This window comes from Podarcis melisellensis (assembly GCF_964234715.1).
Source record: "Podarcis melisellensis genome assembly, chromosome: 5".
Taxonomy (NCBI): Eukaryota; Metazoa; Chordata; class Lepidosauria; order Squamata; family Lacertidae; genus Podarcis; species Podarcis melisellensis.
In genome coordinates, this window is record NC_138537.1 from 62,278,736 (window position 1) to 62,300,978 (window position 22,243).

The 22,243-nt window shown below is 43.5% G+C and overlaps 1 protein-coding gene across 1 annotated transcript; it reads left to right on the plus strand.

Moving 5' to 3' along the window:
* Window positions 1–7,379: 7,379 nt before the first annotated feature.
* Window positions 7,380–22,199, plus strand: CCNJ (cyclin J). Its single transcript, XM_081912839.1, has 6 exons — window positions 7,380–8,965; window positions 9,604–9,737; window positions 15,272–15,482; window positions 17,162–17,461; window positions 17,568–17,727; window positions 19,434–22,199. Exons 2-6 carry the CDS (start codon window positions 9,669–9,671, stop codon window positions 19,828–19,830), a joined length of 1,137 nt encoding a protein of 378 aa, XP_081768965.1. The 5' UTR covers window positions 7,380–8,965; window positions 9,604–9,668; the 3' UTR covers window positions 19,831–22,199.
* Window positions 22,200–22,243: the final 44 nt, after the last annotated feature.

Genomic DNA, 22,243 nt, shown 5'->3' on the forward strand with positions numbered 1-22,243 from the left:
AGTCACATTTATGGTACCTTAAAATCAGTATGACATGCAGCTTTATCCCATAACGTATAAGGAAGTAAGGATCGTTGACTGAAATGGTAATTACTCCCTAGAGAGTGAGCAAAGGATCAGATCTTTGAATATATTATAGTGTAGTGCTTAAGGTCTACTGATTTCAAGCAAGACATAAGCAAGGTACCATTTCCTGGCTTGACCTGTTAGGTGGAAGTTCCACTGATTCCTGCAGGCCTTAGTTTAACATGTTTTAAGGAAGAATAGCAGTGTAAGGGGGGGGGAAGGACTTCCACATTTAACTAAGGAAATACTATTTAATTGTTGTTTTAAGTACAATGGATGTGGTAACGCTGAAGGAACAACTTCATGCCAGCCTTCAGATAAGAAAGCGAAAGATTTTGGAGGCCTGTACTTAACTTCAAATTGCACAGGGAAACAAGATGTTACTGAAAAGAAACCAGAATAATCCTTCCTCTCAGAACTACAGCAACCGAAAGACCCTGGATGTAACATTGCAGATGTTATAGCTCAGTAAAGAGACCCAAATAAAAAGGTCCCTGTAAGCCAGGCATGGCTGAACTTGGACCTCCAGCAGTTTGGGGACTCATCCCAGACCACTTGTCCTGTTAGCTAGGGATGATGGGAGTTGTAGTCCCAAAACATCTGGAGAGCTGAGTTTGCCTATGCCTGCTGTAAGCCAAAGTACAACACTCAAGGGGACCACCTGGACTCCACATACTTGCTTTTCAAAAGATAGCAAAATTCCCACAAGGGGAAAGAATATTTACATAGCTGCCAACCTTTGAAAGAGGGAAAGTTTGAATTCCCAACTCCTTCCCACTTCCCAAGCAAAAGAGCTACTTTGCAGTCATGAAAGAAACTGGTCAACCTGGCCAACTAGTTAACTGAAATCCAAGGTCTTGCCAGGATGGCGAGCTAATTTACAAACTCCATCGTTTGAAGAAAGCTGGCAGTGTTTGAAGGTGCTGCAGCGCCATATACCAAGCCTGTTGAGCTCGTGGGCAGTTTATCTTAATTAACAACATTGCCATTTAGGAAGCTATGGTATAACGAAATTAATCTAGCCAAAGTGGGCAAGTTGGCAGGTCCGCTATAAAGTTGAAAGGGGCAGGGGGTGGGCCATGAGTAGAATCAGCAGCTAAAATAAGAGCAGTTTATGAAATAGAATGGGACAAAAATAATTCAAAACTACCACACCTTGTTTTTCTCTCTACAGTAATGAATGTTGAGTAGAGTTATAAGGAGGATGAATGCAAGGAGAAAAAGAAATGTGCCTATTTTGAAATGTTGTTACCACAGTTTCATATGACAAAAATAAATGAAATAAACCTGAAGACTAAAGCAATTGACCCTTTAGGTCATATTCAGATATAACATTAAACCAGGGCTTAATGCTCTATGCTTTCCCCGTTTCTCCATGGGGTGTGTGAAAAGCACACACCCCATGACGATTTTAAAACAGAAGAAACCAGATGTAGGTGGCCCAAGCAATGGACATGGTGGTGATGTGTCCACACCTGCCCAGTGACATTGTGGGTGGGTGTATACCAAGAACGCACTCAGCACTTCCTTCATCATTTACCCTGGGGTATGTGCAGGGAGAAAACGGTATGGATAACCTAATCAAGGGAAGGGTTTTCAAACACATATCAAATAACCACACACACCCTTGTGGAAGGCAAAATCTAGATGCAATCAAAGTGTTGATACTGACCTTTAAAGCCCTAAACAGCCTCAGCCCAGTATACCTAAAGGAGCGTCTCCACCCCATCATTCAGCCCAGACACTAAGGTTCAGCTTTGAGGGCCTTCTGGCAGTTCCCTCACTGAGAGAAGAGAGGTTACAGGGAACCTGAAGGCAGAGGGCCTTCTCAGTGGTGGCGCCCGCCCTGTGGAACGCCTTCCCATCAGATGTCAAGAAAATAAACAACTATCTGAAGGCAACCGGGTTTAGGGAAGTTTTTAATGTTTGATGTTTTATCATGTTTTTAATATTCTGTTGGGAGCCGCCCAGAGTGGCTGGGGTATAAATAATACACTGTTACTGTTGTTGTTGTTGTTAGCAGCAGCAGCAGCAGCATATTGAGGATGAGTGTGAATAATTCCAGATTAGGTAAACAAAATGAGTGTGTATTCTAAATGGAACTCTTAACAGTATTTTTCTCCAATGCCTTCAATATAACTCTTTGCACTGAGATAATGTAATGCTGGTAAAGGTAAATGTAAAGGGACCCTTGATCAGTTAATGGCCTTGCTAAAACCCAAGGCAGCTCAGCTAGGAAACCTTGACTCTGACGACAACCTGATTTTAACCCCTTATAGCTTTCACCGCCTGGTGATCTCTGAACATGCCACACCAAGAGAATAAATAGAAAGGCTGTTGCATAACAGTGAGGATTTCCTCAAGTGAGCTGGCATGCCTAATCTTTGATCCTGGTGGTCCCTCTAGAGGTGGAAAACTATTCAGCTTTTTTAAATACCATATTTTTTGCTCTGACTCACTTTTTCCCTCCTAAAAAGTAAGGGGAAATGTGTGTGTGCAGCAATCTCTCTTGCTGTTCTGGCTTCTGAGATTCAGGATACTTTTTTTCTTGTTTTCCTCCTCCAAAAACTAGGTGCGTCTTGTGGTCTGGTGCGTCTTATAGAGCGAAAAATACGGTAAATATAGTCATTGTACTTTCCTGTCAAACTTAGTGTTGCTGGGGATGATGATTCTCTGCTATAAATAGTGGCTCAGAATGGGACATCTTACACTAGACTACTGTAAAGACTACCTTGTGTGGTTGGTGACAGGGAAGCTATCAAGTTATGCACTTACAGTATTCTCATCAATGGGACTTATATATTCTTGGGATTTTGATCTAGGTAAACAGGCTCCCTTTATTATGACACAGAGGGCTGTGTGGACAATTGCTGGAATGTAGCAGATGTTTAACCTAACCAAAATGTCACTTGATAATGACTGAATGTGCGAACTGATCCCAGGTATCCTTGCTGAGCTATCAGCTTTGCAACTAAGCCACAATATGCTTAGAAAGTATATCACTTTATTCCCTTTCCTGGATCCTTCTACTTCTTTTATGTCTTGTGAGTATTTTCATTTCGCATTGGGTAGTTTATTGGCTGGTCCCTGTGAAATACAGTAATTGGAGATGGATTTAAACAAGAACCACCATTGCTTGCATTCAAAGGTGTCCTTTGTTCTTAATCCAATTGAGGCTTCCATCAGTGGAATAGGGAGGGAGGGATTTTTTTGCCAGTTTCCCCTCAAATATGTGCCAGAGGGTTGGGGAGCCCTTTGAGACAACAAGAAAGATGATGCAGGGTGCTGCATCAAGAGAGGTAACCAACAACAACAAAAATCTCCTTTCTACTGTTTGGGTCCATGAGCCCTCCATCACTTTAAGGGACACCATTAGACACAATTTTTTTAGGTGCAGGCTAGTAATAATCATTTAGCCTACTGCACAAAATTATTGTTAGGAGAAAGGGGGGGACCATGTACATTGTCCAAAGCTCTTTGGATGAAGAATAGGGTAATAGGTAGGTAGGTAGGTAGGTAGGTAGGTAGGTAGGTAGGTAGGTAAGTAGGTAGGTAGATAGATAGGCCCTCAAAAAAGTTAGGCTGCACAGTCTTACAGAACAACTTGATTCAACATCACTTGACATAACTAAAAACATCCAGTGATGCCTGGGGAGAATTCCAAACACCACAGGAGTCTCACAACACCTTGAAGGTTGATAGATTATAAATTGATAAATTATATTAAAAATATCAAAAATATATTTTTAAAAAACCTATCCCCCCCTACCCCTATAAAATACAAACACATGGTAAGAAGAAGCTTTAGCTTGTAGTGCAACATTGCTTCCGTTGCCAGGTGTGTGCCAAGAACTAAGAACTTCATGGCTGACATTTCTGCTGTTTCAGGTGCTGCCAGAGCATTTCCTGTGGAGCCTCCTGGAGGACCGTGGCGCTACCTTACGCATTCCAGTACAAGGGTGGGGAAGCCATTTCAGCCTGAGGGCCCACTTACCTTTGTAGGCCACCTTCCAAGGGCTTCATGCCAGGTGGGGCTGGAGGCAAAAGTGAGCACTGAGCATAATTTTTTCCTTCGTATGGTAGGCTGCTTTCCACACACCTCCCTATCTTCAAGACGGGCAAGTAAGAAGAGTTCCAGGACATATTCTAGCAGGGCAAAAACACTCAAGGAGAGCACAACGAAGGCCACTGGCATATCTAACTGCCCTTCTAACTGAAAACCTAAAGCCCGAGTAAATGTTTTTGCCTGGCTCCTAAAAACAGACAATGGTGGCACCAGGCGTGTTTCACACAGGGAACAAAAAGAAGCACATCAGATTATGAATGCTGTGTACTGGTTGTTTCATGGGGGGAGGTGGTAATTGAAATACTGGGATCCTGAACCGCATTCCTCTTCTTCTCATACTAGCAGTGTACTTCAACAAAGTCTGAAAAGGTGACTCAGCACATCAAGCATTAAGGCAGGGGTCAGCAAACTTTTTCAGCAGGGGGCCAGTCTACTGACCCTCAGACCTTGTGGGGGGCTGGACTATATTTTTTAGGGGGGATGAACGAATTCTATGCCCCACAAATAACCCAGAGATGCATTTTAAATAAAAGGGCACATTCTACTCATGTAAAAACACACTGATTCCCAGATCATCCATGGGCCGGATCTGGCACCCGGGCCTGTTTGCCTACCCATGTATTAAGGCATCTCAGGCTATACCACCCCCCTTCTTGCTTTCTAATTCCTTCATAGTCAAAGTTGACACCGACCTGCTTTTAGGGTAGCCCTAGCTATATTATGGCTTGGAAAACAAGTCATTTGTTCCAGTTACACAGTGTTCTTTATCCACTTGAAATTTTGCTTTCTTCCTGTGTGAGCGACCATTTTTCAGAGATGCTCCATTGTAAAGCTTAAACACTCTGTTCCCATAGATTTGCTAAAATGGATCGGGTAATTAATGATCCACACAGTTCTTCTAAGTCCCTAATAAATTTTGTCACTTTCTCTGCAATGCAAGGAGAGGGCTGTTATGCTAACTGAAAGGCATGAGTCAAAATCACACTGTGATCTTTCTTATCTATAATCTTTGGCATCCTAAATTTGCTCTAGGGTGTTTGTTGGCCATTTCACCATAAAGCACACACTAGTAATTTAGAAAATCATAAAGTGAACATTGTTCAACAACACACACACCTAAGAGTTTATTGTAGGCAGCACACACAGACACAATATATCCAGGTAGGTAGCTGTGTTGGTCTGACGCAGTCAAAATAAATTAAAAAATTGTCCAGTAGCACCTTAGAGACCATTTATAGTAGATATTGTATCCTGCTCTATGAAGGCATTGTATGTTGCTTGGAAACATCTTGCTGGAAAAACAAGGTACAAATACCAGGGGGCATATGTACGAATATGCACATCTTGTAGTAGCACATCTAGTTTGGCCCTGCCAATTCTGTACAACCGGGATTGTTATTTACACAGTACCATCAGTAGACATGGCTTGTTACAAAAGATGCTGGGATTCACACTTCCATAGCATGATCAAACGGTCACAGGAGAAGCAAACTCTTGGTGTGGTCCAGCCCCGGTCCCAGGCAATTTTGCACCCTAGTCCAGGCTAACTACTTTCACTCCCCACCCCCATTACTCCAAAATTGCTAACATCAATTTTCAAAAACAGATGTCTTGTTGAAAAAATGAAAAGCACAAAACTTGAAACTGCTAAATTTATTTTAGCACACAAATCATTTTGAACAATTGTGTGAATTGTGATGTTAAAACAATTAGTCTTCTAAAAGTTTCAATTTCAGGCGCATCAAAATCTCACTTTGTGTGCCTTTTCTTTTGATAATTTTGTCACCAATTCCTTCAAGTGAAGTGCTGATACTGGGGCATGTTCAACTGGGGCCAAGCCAACTAGTTGCAAAATGTAAGTTTATACAGTATACGGTAAGTTTGAGCTTTGAGAAATTGTGTTCACCACTTGCCATTGACACTGGAAGTGGGGGAAGTATTCTTAGAGCAACAGAAACATTAGACACATTATCCTGGAGTTTTTGTTGTAGTATAAAGAGATGTACTCCTTGGCTTAACCAATGCCTAAGTGTGATACATGGCTAGTTAGAATTTTCTAATGTTGAGTCAATGCAAAGAAATAATTACAGATCTGTTGAACCAAACTGAAGAAACTGGTTGCTTCGAGATAACATTTAGCAGCAGCATTGACTACCAAGTTTAAAGAGTGTGCATTGAAGGGCACAAAAAGGGAACATGGATTTATGTCCCAGACTCTCTTTTGTATGCAATTTTCTTTGCTTTTCGTGTTACTTCCATCATCCTAACTTTGATCACACAAGGTTCTCAATTGTTAATCCCATTTGCTCAAGCTGTCCAAGAAGAGTTTCTGTCATAAAGGCAGCTGTAGTCTCCTTTATAGTGGAACAAATCCCAAGAAATGTTCTTTTATGATAACCTCAGGCTCAGACATCTCATTATCTGTGGCTTGATAGCATCAACAAAATATACAATCATTGTAAGTTGTTCAATGTGACTAACATCAGGTGTGCAGTCCAGAATAACTGAGTAGTATTTGGCTGAGTTTGCATGTGCTAAGTTGTTCTGCTTTGCAACATCTACTAGAAGCTATATAAGCTCATTTTGGATATCTTTTCCCAGGTAGCAACCATTGTTTCTTTCCCTGTGCAAATGTTCATTTGTGATAGGATCAAAAAAGGCTAGATAATTCTACAAGTTGTTTTTTTAAATCCTATGCCAGCACTGTACAACTTTTCAGATGAACCACAGAATGCCAAGAAAAATGCCAAGTAAACGTTTTGTTTAGAACATATGACAAAAACTAATCTGTATAAAACAGTGCCCCTCAACGGTCAGTACTGCACCCCTCAGCGATCTGCATCCTAGATAGCTGCCTAGTTGGCCTAATGATGGCTCTGACCCTGGTGTGATCCTTTGCATGCATCTCTCACTGAATTAAATACAATTTAGCATGGATGATAGCATGTGCACAAAACCTCCTCGGCTGCAAAAGTGACTAGACAGGTCCAACTACTGCATTCTTCTCACACAAGCTCTATTCGCTTGAGCAGACTTCATGCTTTATGAATGAGAGGCTGCAACTATTAAACAGCTACACAAATCCCAAGCCCTTCTCCTTCATCTCCATGAATGTGGAACAGTGCCTGACCATGTCAAAGAGGTAATAAGATGTGATACCAAATTCTGTCTATACTCACTCAGAAGTCCCACTTCATAGAATTTTAGATCTAGAAGGGACCGTGAGGGAAATCTTTATGCCCAACATGGGGCTTAAACCCACAACCCTGTCTCTACGAACTGAGCTATCTCAGTACAGTGGTACCTCGGGATGCGAATGGTATCCGTTCCAGAGCCCCGTTCGCATCCTGAACGCAACGTAAGCCGCAACAGCGTGTCTGCACGGGTCGTGTTTTGCCGCTTCCGTGCATGTGCATGACGCCATTTTGAGCATCTGTGCATGCGTGAGTGGTGAAACCCGGAAGTAATGCACTCCGTTACTTCCGGGTTGCCGCAGAGCACAACTCGAACACACTCAACCCGAAGCGCATTCAACCCAAGGTTTGACTGTAGTACTTACAACAGAGTCTGGATGGCTTTGCTCAAAAGCTATGTCTTTACCACATGTCCATCCTGCCCCTGTGCTTGCTCACTCTGAGGTCCCACTCCTTTCTGTCAAACTTACCCAGGGCATAACCACCACGCAGCGCATGTAAGCATGCAGTAAGACTTAAGGAGCCTTATATGAATCTTAAACAGCACAGCCATGCAACATAATCCTATGCATGTTTACTTGGATGTAGGTAGTATTGTATTTAATGGGGTAATACTCTCTGCTAAGTGTGCAAAGGATGCAGCCCAAGTCTCCTTACTCTGCATAGCCACCTGAAATAATATCTACAGTCTATTAGGCAAGGCATCCCAGTTTGGGGTTGCTAATTAAATATCATGCATTAAACATGGTTCGCATTGAGTCACACAACTTTCATGTTTCTGAGCTCTACAAATTATCAATTAACCAGTGCAGCTGAATTTAGGAAGTGTGTTCTGAGAAAGAGAGCCATCAAGTGATTCCCAGAAGCCAGAGGAGGGGAAGGAGCAAAGGCTATCAGACCAGCTCTCTGACCCTTGATCAATGCAGCCTCCACTCCTCTTATCACGATCCCCTTATTCGATCCTGGCTGTTCTCCACACCCAACCTTTTCTAAACTGATAAGCATATACGCTTATTCAAACTTGTTCAAAAACACACACTTTCACAACGCGCAAGACGTCCCCCGCCAGCCCCGGACAAGGACTTGAGTCGTTTACATATCCCCGCCTTGAACATTAAAAAAAACCCAAAACCAATCCATGCAAGGCGACCTTTACCCGAGCGCACCTAAAACCACTTGCCCCAAAACAGACCACGTGACTCCCCGCTCGCCCGCCGCCTCGCTTTTGCTTTTTTAAGTCTGAGCGGCCTACGGCAATCCAATTGGCCCAAAAACTTCCAGCGCATATGGCAGCGGCGGGGGTAAGGGAGTGGATGGCGCGCGCTGATTGGAGCGCGCGGCTGGAGCGGAGTTGTAAGGCGAGCGCCGATTGGCGGAGGCGCGGCCGCATGTGTCCGGCTCGCTGTCTTTGTATACAGAGTCGCTCTCGGAGCCCCTTTAACAATGGACGGAGGGAGCCGCTCCGCCGGATGGCGACGGGCGACGAGCGCAGCTCCCGCGGGATGCCGAGCCTGAGGCTGCTGCTGCAGCTGCTGCAGATCGGCGTTCGAGGCGGGGCGATGCCCGGGGAGATCCCCGAGGTGGATCTCTTGCTGGCCCGGGGGCTGTAAAGAGAGAAGTGGAGCTGGGCAAACTCCGGGTAAGTGGAGAGGAGGAGGCGGCGGCGGGGCTGCGCGGAGCTCCGAAGAAGGAGGAGAAGGGGACTCTCCAGAGGCAAGCTCGGGCAGCAGACGGAGGAAGCGTGTCAAGCCCTTTGTTGTAGCTTCATCTGGCGCTGCGCTCTCGCTTTCCACAAGGAGGAGGAAAGTTGGCAGTTGCTGCGGGACGGTCTTGGGCGGGGAGGAGGTGGTCGGCGCTCGCTTTTCCCCGCAGCCCTTGTCGAGAGGCCAAGACGTCCTCCGCCTCCTCCGAAGCTCAGCTGGGCGCCCACCGCGCCGCCGCCCTTTAATGCAACCCCAGGCTCCCCGCTTCCCACCAGGGGGATCCGACGGGCGCGGCACCAAAAACTCTGAGCTCGATCTCTCTTGCTCTTCCTAGGATCCCCTGCGCGCCTCTCTCTCGACGTGCATTGAGTGGGATCAGCTGCGTGGCTTCAAGCGCAGCTCCCTCGGCCAGCCTCCCTCCCTGGAAAGAGAGTGGGGAGGGGATCGCGGAGTTCTCGTAGCTCGGGCGGGGCGGGGTGGGGTGGGTTGCCCGGTTGCTTCTAACTGGGCGCAAGCAGCGGCCCTGGAAAAGGGGGTCTGAGCCCGGGCTGCTTCCGCTCCCTCTCCTGTGCAGGCTTCGGTGCTGCTGCTGCCGCCGCCGCCGCCCGCTGCTGATTCCCGGCCGCCTCACCCTGTCCCATGGAGCTAGAGGGGCAGTGGTGGAAAGGACAGCTCGCTGCCGACATCCACCAAGCGCTTCGCTACAAGGTAACTCGGATCATCAGGGCACCATCGTGTTCTACCACTTTTCCCCACTTTTTTATTTTATTTTAATTGCTCCGGGTGAAGGTAGTTCTCGGGCTGCTCAGTGCTAGAATTAAGTTTGCTTCTTTTGAGTGACAGGGCGAAACAGCTGCCTGCTGCTCTTTCTCTCTGTCCTCCTCCCACCCCACATTGGGCGCATCAAACGGCTTCCTGCGTTCACTCTTTTGTCCCCAGCGTTTACATTTTGCAGGAAGGCCGTGCCTTATGGGCCGCCTGTTTACCTCCAGATGGATTTCATAGTCTTGTGCTCGTTCACAGGGCTGTTTCAGGAGCAAAGTTGCTAATATGTTCACGTGCAGGTGGGGAAACTTAACTGCATGCTTGTTGGGAATTCAGGGGGACTTGCTTCTGAGCCCCTATGCCCTGAAAGTTAGTTGTGCTTTAAATCCATCTTGATAACCGGCCTTGTAATTCCCAGTGAAGGGGGCTTGCTTCTGAGTAGATACTCATAGGGTTGCACCATAAAGCTTAGGTACATTAAATCCCATTGGTTCCGGTGGCTTTAATTCCTAAGCTGCTTTGTTCTCTCATGGGACAGGGCAACTCTTGTCAACTTTCATGTGCACCCAGCACAGTGTACCAGGGCCTCCCAGCCACTAGGAACAGTTTTTGGAGGAGACTGGGTAGAGAGGGGAAAGTTGCCAAAGCAATGTTCCTTGTACTGTATTCTGTTCATGGAAGCAAAGTTAGACTCCAAGCTGGTGTCCTAAAACTGCCTAGGATCAGACTTCACCTTTCTCTGAACTGGGGCCTAAGGTCAACATCCCAGACTGCCCACACAACTTGCTTCAGGCTGCATGATATGTCTGTGGCAGAGATGAAACTTAGATCTCGCAGATCTGTGTCTGCCTGTCTGTCTTCTGAGTCATGGTGTCTGCCAGATGTATGTATATTTGTGAGCATTTGAAACTGGACCTGTTGCTTTTGCAAAAGGAGTCCGAAATGTTCCTTCTGAGGATCAAGAAGGGTGGCTGAGTCAAAGGTTTCACGTAAAGTGCTATAGAAACAAAGGATAATATATTTTGCATTGTCTTCAAAGAGTTCATTGAAACTTTTCTTCTGCTTGATCAGCTTTCCTTTCTTAATTGAACAGCATGTGGAGATGAAACTCCTATTCAGATAGTAACTTCATTGAGGGACCTGTTTATTTTCTCTCTACTCATTCAGGAATTGTGAGAACCTGTTTAGTCTTGGCTTTTCCCAAAGTGACTCATCCCTGATCAAAAAAGGCTTTATTCTACCTTCTATACAAAAGGGTTTTCCTTTTTTTGAAATAAATCATCATCAAGGCAACTTCAGATGCCTTGTCCCAAAGCCCGTTGCGCTGTGTGGAAGTTCAAGGCTGCTTAACTGGGCTATTGAGCCAGAGTTTCATGGGAACTACCTAAAGAATGAATAAAATGTGATAGTGGGTTGCTGGGCGGCAGAAACAACTGTGGGAGAGGCTGGGTCATAGTCGTTAAAGGGACATTAGACAGCTGGCTAGTGCTATAGATCCTAGTCGGAAATTGCCAGCCTATTAGCTCTATTTGTCTCTTTCCCCTAGACTAGAGGCAGACTGCAATAAAAATGCAACAGTCTTCCTCAAAGGACCAGTGTGAGAACATTTCTTACTTACAAATCTTATAGGCTGCCAAACTTAAAACGTTGGGTTTCTATCTGGAATGTCTTCTTGATTTTAGTTTTCAATAATAAACAAATGCACGTTATCTGCTCTGGAGTTAAGAGTTGCCACCTGTTTCTGGCAGGACTCCTGTGGTTTTAAACAGGGTAGAAATTCAGCAGGTGCAGTGGTTGAATTTCTGCCTTTTGTGCTACTGTTAAAGGCACATAACCCCTGCTGGAATAATGATGGCAACTCTTCTGGAATTACCAGTTAATATACTGTACTGATTCACTTATGTTAATTTCATAAATAGTTGCCACCTATTTCTGAACCCTTTGGTGTGTGTGTAGTTGCCTCTGGTTGTACAAATGCACTCTCAGCAGTTACCACTGCTATAAATGTCAGTTGATGTTTAATTATAGCAGTGTTCTGAAAGAGTAAAGGTCTGGATGTGGCTGACAACTTGGGTCAATTCTCTCTTGAGGAAAGGGAGCATGCATCTTATGTAAGCATATTTACTCAGATGTAAATACACCTGAAAGCACCAGAACTTATATATTTGTAAGTATGCTTAGGACTGCAGCCTTTTAAGCATTAATCTGTCTGAACAGCACCTTAGTCATACTCACATATAGGTCACAAACAGGAGCAAGGCTGCCCCGTTCTGTTCTACTGACAACTGAAGCATCAACCTCTCTTTGAAACGAAACCAGTCTACTTGCCTTGGCAGCTGTTTTGAAGCATGAGTGGTTTGTGTGACTATCATCCCATTTTTCTGCTCTCTCGCCAGCTTCTTAAAGCCTTTGTTGATCCCAGTGTAAGCTAAGAAAGATAGCTGAAGCCAGATGTGCCTTCAAAAAAAAAAGATCCTGAAATTCTGGATTTATTCCGCAGTAAATCATTCTTTGCTGCAAACTAAATCCAAACTATTATTTGGGGATATTCCTTCTTGATTACTTTAATTATAGACTTGTCTTGTCTTCAGTGGAAGTGATTCTCTGTCGTATGTTTATTTTTAAAGCATTGGGCTGTGATGTCTTACCTTGCTGACTGCTCTGTCAGGTAACTAAAGCAGCGACTCTTGCAGTTAACCCTTGACTACAAAGGGTAATCGCTATCTAAGGCAGCTGAGCTGTAAATTCAGGCCTTTGTGTGTCAAAGCATTTTATCTGTGGTTTCCCCTGTGAAAACCAAGAACACTTAGAATTATAGAATTGTAGAGTTGGAAGGGACCAACAAGGCTCATCTATTCCAACCCCTTGCAATGCAGGAATCTTTTTCCCAACATGAACCTACAGCCCTAAGATTAAGAGTCTTATGCTCTACAGACTGAGCCCAAATTTTTTGAGCCCTTGGATATAGTGCTGGATAAAGTTTCCCTGTTCTAGCAACACCCAATGCTCATTGTAATGATATTTCATAACTTCCTAGACTACAGACTTGCTGGCATTTTGTATTCTTAGCTCCAGTGAATTCTTGGGTACTTACATGCGAATAGAATAGATGGATCATCCGCATCTGTTTTGTGCAAACAAGTCTGGAGAGGTGATAAGTGCTGGCATGCCTGCTAGTCAGATGTGCTAATTGGCTGCCTCCCCTTGGTCCAGCTGTGAGCTGGAGATCCAGTAACCCTCTCCACCACAGAGGTGTTGTGAAAGCAATGATTACAGGCAGATCTTGCTAATGTAATAGAAGCCCATGTAGTGGGCTGCCCAGCTGCTCATATGCATAGGGGTGCAGTGGCGTAGCGTGGGGGTGCAGGGGGGCCGGGCACACCGGGCACAGCATCTGGGGGTTAGGGTTAGGGGGCGCAAATCCATGGGTTAGGGGGCACAAATTACTTGCCTTGCCCCGAGTGCTGACAACCCACGCTATGCCACTGTAGGGGTGTTACTGTTCTAGATTAGCTGAAGAAGCCTTTTGCCTTGTCTGTTACATGAGCACTGTGACAAGTACAGTGGTACCTCAGGTTAAGTACTTAATTCGTTCTGGAGGTCCGTTCTTAACCTGAAACTGTTCTTAACCTGAAGCACCACTTTAGCTTATGGGGCTTCCTGCTGCTGCTGCACTGCCAGAGCCCATTTTCTGTTCTTATCATGAAGCAAAGTTCTTAACCTGAAGCACTATTTCTGGGTTAGCAGAGTGTGTAACCTGAAGCGTATGTAACCTGAAGCATATGTAACCCGAGGTACCACTGTAATAGGATTGAAGGCTAAAGTAGTTTGGGTGGTGGTGGTGGTAGGGATGGAAAGGCCCTATGAACAACCCTTACATATATGGTGAGAACCGGAGAGAACAGGCAACAAAATAAGGCTGTTGTGCAAAAACTGACTCTTTTTATAATGTCTGCAGTAATAAAGTGCAGAACAACGTAAACTCATTTGTGTTACTTGGAACTGTGTGGTGTTTTAGTGCTTTGTTTGATTTTTGGTATGGAAATTTGTTCCCATATGTTTGATTCTATATCTCTACTTCTATTTGACACCTGCTGTTACACTCCGCTATGTTATAAATAAATAAAAATACAAAAAAAGGCCCACTCCTGGGCCCTTATGGAATCCAGTGGATTCCTGAATGGTCAGTGGAATTTTCTTGCATATGGAGCTAGTGATTCTGTCAAGGCCTTAGTCTCTAGGGAGATGTGGCAGGCCATCAACACTATTGTTCCTGAGTGTCCTTTCTAGTGCTGTGGAGTCAGTGCTGTTCTCTGGTACTCGAAAGAGCTGCAGCTGATGAAACGGGCTGGATGATAAGTGCATTTTGAACCCACCACTCATTGTAGCTAATTTGGATGTGCGCAGGATGTTGTGTATGTGTGGCTATGTAAGATAGCGGTGCACCCAGAGCTATTTGACGACTTCCACCTGGCTTTCCCTTTGGAAGGAAGGTAGGTACCCGAGAGGGTTGTGGAGGCCCAGCTTCTTGCACTCTTGGAAGAAACTGATTACCTGGACCCTGTTCTTCCTTGATTTCTCAGTGACTTTTGATACCATGGTATCCTGCTGGACTTGACTTGTGAGTAGGGACTGGGAGGCATTGTGTAAAAGTGCTTCTGCTCCTACTTATAGGACACATTTCAGAGACTGGCATTGGGTGGCTATATACAGACCTTGGCAACTCTCTTCTAGGGTGCTGCAGGAATGTGGTTGTGTTTTAAAGGGTTGTTTTTGATCCGTTGATAATTTTAATTCCTGCTTTATTTGTAATTGAGTTTTAATACAGTAGTTAGCTGCTCTGGCAGGAGGTAAGGAGTGATACAGTGGCATAGCGTGGGTTGTCAGCACCCGGGGCAAGGCAAGTAATTTGCGCCCCCTAACCCGTGGTAGGGGCAGAGAGCTGCGAGTGCGAGCGCGCCCCCCCAGATGTTGTGCCCGGTGCGGCCGGGCCCCCTTGCACCCCCCACGCTACGCCACTGGAGTGATATAAGAACAACAAATACAGTTGTACCTTGGAAGTCAAATGGAATCCGTTCCGGAAGTCCGTTCAACTTCCAAAATGTTTGAAAACCAAATCGCGGCTTCTGATTGGCTGCAGGAAGCTCCTGCAGCCAATCAGAAGCCCTGTTGGATGTTTGGATTCCAAAAGATCATTCGCAAACTGCAACAATCACTTCTGGGTTTGCAGCAATTGGGAACCAAAACGTCTGAATTCTAGGGCATTCGGGATCAAAGGTATGACTGTAAATGTAACATCCGAGTGGAATCATCACAAGATCTGGAGTGTGGTGCCACCAGTAGGAAAAAATAAGAGAAACTGTAAACCCTAGGTTCCTAAACCTTAAAAATGACTTCAGTTTCTTTAATTTTGGTTAGTTTCAATGTCCGTGTAGTGGTGGCTGTCTTTTTTAAAGTGCCTGTTATTCTCCACTTAGGAGTTGAAGCTTCCATCCTATAAAGGCCAGTCTCCCCAGTTAAATCTGAGAAGATACTTTGCAGACTTGATTGCCATTGTGAGCAATCGCTTCAGGCTCTGCCCTGCTGCCCGCCATCTTGCTGTTTATCTCCTGGACCTCTTTATGGACCGTTATGACATATCCATTCAGCAGCTGCATGTGGTGGCTCTTTCCTGTTTGCTTTTAGCGAGTAAGTATGAAGCAACAGGATTAACAGATTTGAAAATCATATTTCCCATTGTTCAGTTAAAAGCTCCTCGGTTTTGCAGTCTGTTACATGTCCTACAACTATGAAAAAAGAAAAACACCACCCTGCATGATATCGAAGGATTGTGAGGGAGACACAGGGCCTTGGCAGTTTCTCAACGAGCAGTGTTCTATGTAGATTCGATCTCATTCTTATATCCACATGTCCTGTGATAATATCACATTACTCTCTGGGCTGCCTCAGGTACAGTTGTACTGTGGTTTTTGAATTTAATCCATCCCTGGAGCCTGTTCGACTCCCAGAACAGTTCGAAAACCAAGGTGTGTCTTCCGATTGGCTGCAGGAGCGCCCTGCGGCCAATTGGAAGCCGTGCCGGATGTTCTACTTCCGAAAATCGTTCAAAGACCGGAACAATCCCTTCCAGTTTTCGATCATTTGGGAGCCAAAACATTCAAGTTCAAAGGCATTCAGCTTCCGAGGTTCCATTGTACGACACATCAAAAGCAAGGTGACTGGGGCTGTGTTTAAACCTGCCCCCCAAATTGTGTGACTCCTCCCACCTCTGCCATGTTGATCATAACTTATAAATTGGGAGCCTTCTCTACATGTGGAGTCTCACTACACAGTGTGGAACCCCAGGCAGGAAGCATTTCAGATTGTGCCGGGATCCTCAACAAATTGAAAGAAAACCATAACTTCTGCAGCAGAGAGCTAATGTAATGAAGGGTAGAGCTAAAAGCAGCCACTGTCCCAATGAGTAAATTGTGAAGAGGGCTTTGGTGAGCAGCAGAATTCCTGCTAGAAGTTGTTGTCTCTGCCTCAGAAGCTTTTGGACAATTGACTTCGCAATTTAAGAAAGGATGAAATCCTCAGAATTTCAAATATTGCGATACTATACCTAGCTGTCCACATCAGAATCCTCTCTCTTTCACATTTGCAAAAATACGGAAACCAAAACTGGTTATTTCAGATACTGCGGCACTGAGTATGGCATACAGTACATCCCAAATAAAAAGCAATCGCTTTCTACTCGGTGAATATATCTGAAGTGGCAAACCAAATCTGCCTTGAATCTACTCAAAACGCTTTTGTCAAAACCTTAAAAAAAGAAACAATAAATAAATCCATTTATATTGCCAACCTAAATGAGGAACCTATATTTAATTTTAAAACTGAGGACCAGATCTACCATAGCTTTTGTAAATGTATATCCTTTATGCTTAATAGAAAGTGTATATATGCTCTGGTTAGGCCGTTATCTACCTCTGCAGCTTTTCGCTATGAGGTGATATAAGGTACTACAAGTGCAACAGAATCCCCGTTGTAACTTTTTGCAGGATGTGGTGGCAATTAGCTAATCCTCTGTAGCAGGACTGACCAACATGCTGTTCTCCAGATGTTGTTCAACTCCCATCAGCCCCAGCCAGCCTGAACGATGGTTGAGGATGATGACAGTTATGCTTCAACTCCTGGAAGGCACCCTGATGGCTAACCCTGCTGCATAGCAGCTGCTATTATTTTTATTTTGTTTTATTTTGCAACGTTGATCCGTTTCTTTTTGAGGCATTGCCGTTCCTCCATGAGGAGCTAAAACATAAATACATGTGTTTTTATCGTGTACCTATGCTGTAATGGAATTTTACCTTCTCATTTCCCTCAAGGTAAATTTGAAGAGAAGGAAGACAGTGTGCCTAAACTTGAACAGCTAAACAGCTTGGGTTGTATGACTAACATGAACCTGGTACTAACCAAACAGAACTTGCTGCACATGGAGCTGCTGTTACTGGAAACCTTTCAGTGGAACCTCTGCCTTCCGACAGCTGCTCACTTCATTGACTATTACCTCTCCATTGCCGTTCACGAGTCCGATCTTCACGATGGATGGCCAATGGTTTGCTTGGACAAGACAAAGTTGTACATGGCAAAATATGCCGACTACTTTTTGGAAGTATCCCTGCAAGGTGCGTTTTCATGGCTTTGTTCTAAAGGCCCCCCCCCCCATAGTTACTTAGGTTACACAGCTAATACTGTGCTTGACTAAACCATGATCCTCCGATGTCTCTCCAGATCATGCATTTTTAAATTATGCCCCTTCGTTAGTGGCTGCTGCATGTGTGGCTTCTTCAAGGATTATCTTGCGTCTTTCTCCAACGTGGCCAGCAAGACTCCATCGCCTTACTGCGTACTCCTGGGACTTCCTGGTGCCATGCATTGAACGATTGTTGGTGTAAGTTTTTCAAGCAGTCTCTAACGTGGGTTTAAATCACCCAAGCGGTGGATTGCAGTGGGGTGTATGTGTTTTGTTTTGCCTTGTGATCACTTTGAAGAAACTGGTAGTCATGCTGGTGTCATTCTACCATTCTACCACAACTGGTTTGTTTTTAGCTTGAATGCTTTCGCAATAATTGCCACATTTTATTATTTTCCCCCAATGACTTCCCCCTTTTCTGCCTGAAATTCATCCTAGTTATCACAGACTTCAACCTTGTGTGTTTTGGCTAAGGTACAAAGTGCCTTTATTAAGGGGACTTTCATTCTAATCTTGCCTTCCTTGGGACCCACTTGACAATATCGGCTTTTGACTTGAATGTGGTTTTCCCCCTCCTTGTGCTGCCTCGCTCTGCATCCATTGTCTTCAGCCTGCAATCCACCACTTTAGAAGGTCTGAAATTGTATGATGGCTTTATTCATACAACTATTTTTATTTAGGCTTTTTATTGTGGGGTTCTGATTTGCATTACTACTGCAAGGAAAATCTGGCTCGTGGTGGCTTTGGTGCCTTAGAAATAGTTGCATAAACAGTACCTTGTCTGACTTCTATCAGTGCACTTATTGGTTATCTTTCTACTGAAGTACCCAAGGTGATGTACCTACAATAAAATGAAAGAGCAGAAGCATACACGTTTAACAGCATAAAAACTAATCTAACAATATCCATAAGATAGCCAGAATAAGTCAAATACAGGAAGTTGTAAAGAAGACTTAGGAGTTCTGTGCTTCATTCATGCCCACCAGATGGTGATAAACATTAAACTTATTATTTTTGATTAAACGGTCACCTGTTTCAAACATTCATGAATTCATTTGCTTAAAGTATACCCTTTTAACGGCCTGCTGCTAAACTCATGGTCTTGCATGCATGCCCTATCAATTTCAACAAACTATGTTCAGAAATGACAGTGTTTTGGATTGCAGCTTTAAGGTGCCTTATTAAGCATACTGAAACTATTAAAAAAATAATAGCCATTCAGAGTATAACCTTCTGAGGCATATTTTATTGTAAGGATAGGAAACCTGTGGTCTTTTAGATGTTGTTGGAGTGAAACTACTGCCCATTGGTGATATTAACTGGGGCTGATGTAAACTGGAGCCCAACAACTCAAGAGCCACAGATTCCACTTCTCTAGTTTACTTTACTGTTTTTTTCAAAAATACCAAATTTTGCATATGTAAAAAAAGAAACACCCTGTTTTAAAATCAACCTTAGATGCTGTTTTTAAAATGCATCTGCAATGTAAATTCAGATCTGCATCTGTTTTGGAAGTCTCTTCCCACCCCGCCCCCCAGTCCAATTGTTTTACAAGGATGTAAAGTGCTTGTTACATTTGTTTTACATGAGGTAATGTCAGTGAAACAGAATACTGAGATTATTATTGTGTTCTATTGTTGTTGAAACTGGGGCCAGGATCTAAAGCATTGTAAATAATGTTCACACCTGTATATGTGTGTTCCTCTCCCCACACAGACATCCTCAGTTTCTTCCCACAGAAATTTCAAGTAGGCTTTGATATATGAAGAAATACTCTCACCCCAATATGCCTGCATACATACATACATACATACATACATACATGGGATGGGTGGGTGGGTGGGTTCTGGTTTCCAGCCTCTCTAAAATGGATAGTAAAACAAGGTTTTAATATTTTATTCTAGAGCCCATGATAGTGATGTAAAAGAAGCCAACAAGCAAAAAGGACAGCACGGTTCTCCAGCAGCCCAGCACAGTTTATTTCAAACAGCCACACAGCCTCCACAGCAGCACATACCCCAGTATGTTCAAGCACATCAGACTCCTCAGCAGTTTCATCCAACAGCGCAGCAGCAAAACTGCCAGCAGATTCTGCCATCTGGCCACACGTCATCTTATCCACTGCAGACTTGCCCAGCTGGTTTACAAGGTGGTATCCAGGCTAGAGGTCATATACAGGCGGCTGCTGGAATGTCACTAACTGTCCCCATAGAAGTGAAGCCATGTATAAGTGTTTCCTACAACCGAAGCTATCAGATCGCTGGACGTTATCCTTGCATTACTCCCTGCTTTGAGAGGTGATAACTACAGCAGAACACTGCAAGGAGGACAGTCCTCTCTTTTTCCTCTTAACAGCAGAGAAGTAGTTGAATACTTTTTTTAAAAGGTAACTCAATTGCAGGAACTGCTAATATGAGATTATACCTACTGATAAGGTGTTAATAACCTGAGAAGGATGGAATACTCCCCGTTCACAGTTGTTGTATTTGTTCAGTTGAAGCCTGCGCTTAAAACTGATGCTGAGAAACTGCTGCACTGGCTTAGTTTGTCTTCCCATGAAGAGGAATGATCCTGTGTGGTTCTAAAGGGACCACTGCGTCTACCCTTCGCTATACAGTATTGAATAAGACTTTAAACTCCACCAAGTGCCATGCTTTCCTTCAGGATGGAGAGCCACATGGGAGAGAGGAGAGAACCTCTTGATTGAAATTGGCAGTTCTGCTCTCGTTCAAGATCTTTGGATGAGATTTTGTGTTAGAATGCCCTTTGGGTTAACTTTTTTGTATATCTCATACTTCAAAGTACTTTAGTGTTTGCTGAAACCAGTTTAGAGCTAAACTGTCATACTAACTCAGGGAATAATCAAACTACTTTGATACTGGTGTATATCATTTAAGTAGTGTTCTTGGGTTTCCTCACTCAGGGTAATGGCCATAGCAAATACCAAAGGGAGTTCAGATACTCATCCAGACTACTCCCTTAATCCAAAATTGTGCTTTCTATTGGGAAGAATGGTGTGCTATCTTCAAACAAAACCAATGTTGTACCATAGCCAACTGAATATTGTTTGTGGTTTCCCCTAGATTATGTAACCAACTATTTATGACCCAAATCCTTTTTTCCCTCTCCATTGTATTGAATTCCTACTTAAATAGGGAGAAAGTACAATTTAAATCTTTTCAAGAAACATAGCATTGTACATGATAGTTGCAGAGCAAATACGGGATTGAAGTTCTCAGGCTCTACCAGAACAGCTACAACTTCTTGTTTCTACAATCGTATTAATAGTGATTCAGATATTTTTCTGATGTGAACTAGATAGTCCTACAAAGACTGCTAAGTGCATAACTATCAGAAAGGTGATAGTTTTTAGCTATTTAATTTCCTATACTTGGGTTCATACCAGAAACAGAGTGGCAAATAGGTGAACACCTTACATCTTCTCTAGCTTCCTATCTGATGTAGATGTGAGAAGGAATCCATGATGGTTGAAGGCAGAGGGTAGCACTTGCTTCCTGATGTCTAGGGATGGATTAAGTTTTTCAAAAGAATAGTATGAGTTGATAGGGGAAAGTATATATAAAAATTGTCAACAGATTTTCCTCACAAAAGGGACCATCCCCAAACACTTGGTGCTCTGAGAGAAATGGCACTGCTTGATTGAAAAGGCTCTCCTAGAGCTGAATATGCTGCAAGAAAATGTTCTTTAATTTAGAGGAGAAACAATCCTCTGAGGCGATTATTTTATACCGTAATATATTTTCAGGGTTTCTTTGACAAATGTGGGGAGTTTTTGAGAGAAGGGAACATTCTGAGAACACCACCAATTTGATAAAGTGTCCTTGCTACTTCTTTCCTAAGGTCTTGAAGTATTGTCTTGTTTTCCTCTCACATGCTATCCTTTAAAGGGGCAGAGAGAAGGTTACAAATAGAAGAGGTGGAGGTCTGCTGGTATCACTTGTGGTGGTTTCACTTTAATATGTGAGGATGAAGGACTACAGAATGCATCTGAAAAGGAAAGATACTCAACTTAGTTTGTAATACTATATGTAAGATTCTTCATTGTTTGACTACCTCAAAAATACGTTGAATGTACAGTCTTGTGGTAATCCATGACTTGAAATAACAGCAGGTTACTTGTTTTGTGTGTTTTTTTTTACATTGGGTTCATTTTCATCCTCCATGTGTGAGACAGCAAACGAGTTACTAATACAAAAGAAGTCTATTTTGTAGGCCTGTACACTCAAACATTAGCTGATAATTGACACTGGAATTATGGGGGAGGGTAATTAGTTAACAGCAAAGCCTATGTGTAATAGGGTATTGTTTGTATTTAAGTCATTAGACTTCAAAGGATCCACTATGTGCTATTGGGTTTGTGGTTTTCTGCTCTGAATTTTTTATTTATTTATTATTTACCGTAGCCTTTTGAGTTTGACATACTAGCAGGATATTGACAATAGAATATGCACTGTGAACCATTTCCAGGTCTTGCTTTTTTATATATAAAAAAATGGGTTTGGTCAATCTCCACTGAATCCACACACTACTTGAAATTCCAACTGAAGGAATTATGTGTCGTGGTCATGCAAGAGAAATGTCTACAATAAAAAAATTCCAGCTGAGTGCCATGCACTCATTTTAAAAATAAAACTAGTTTTGAGCAATCATCTCTCTAGTGGTGTGTATATTTGAGTACAGCAATTGAATGGAG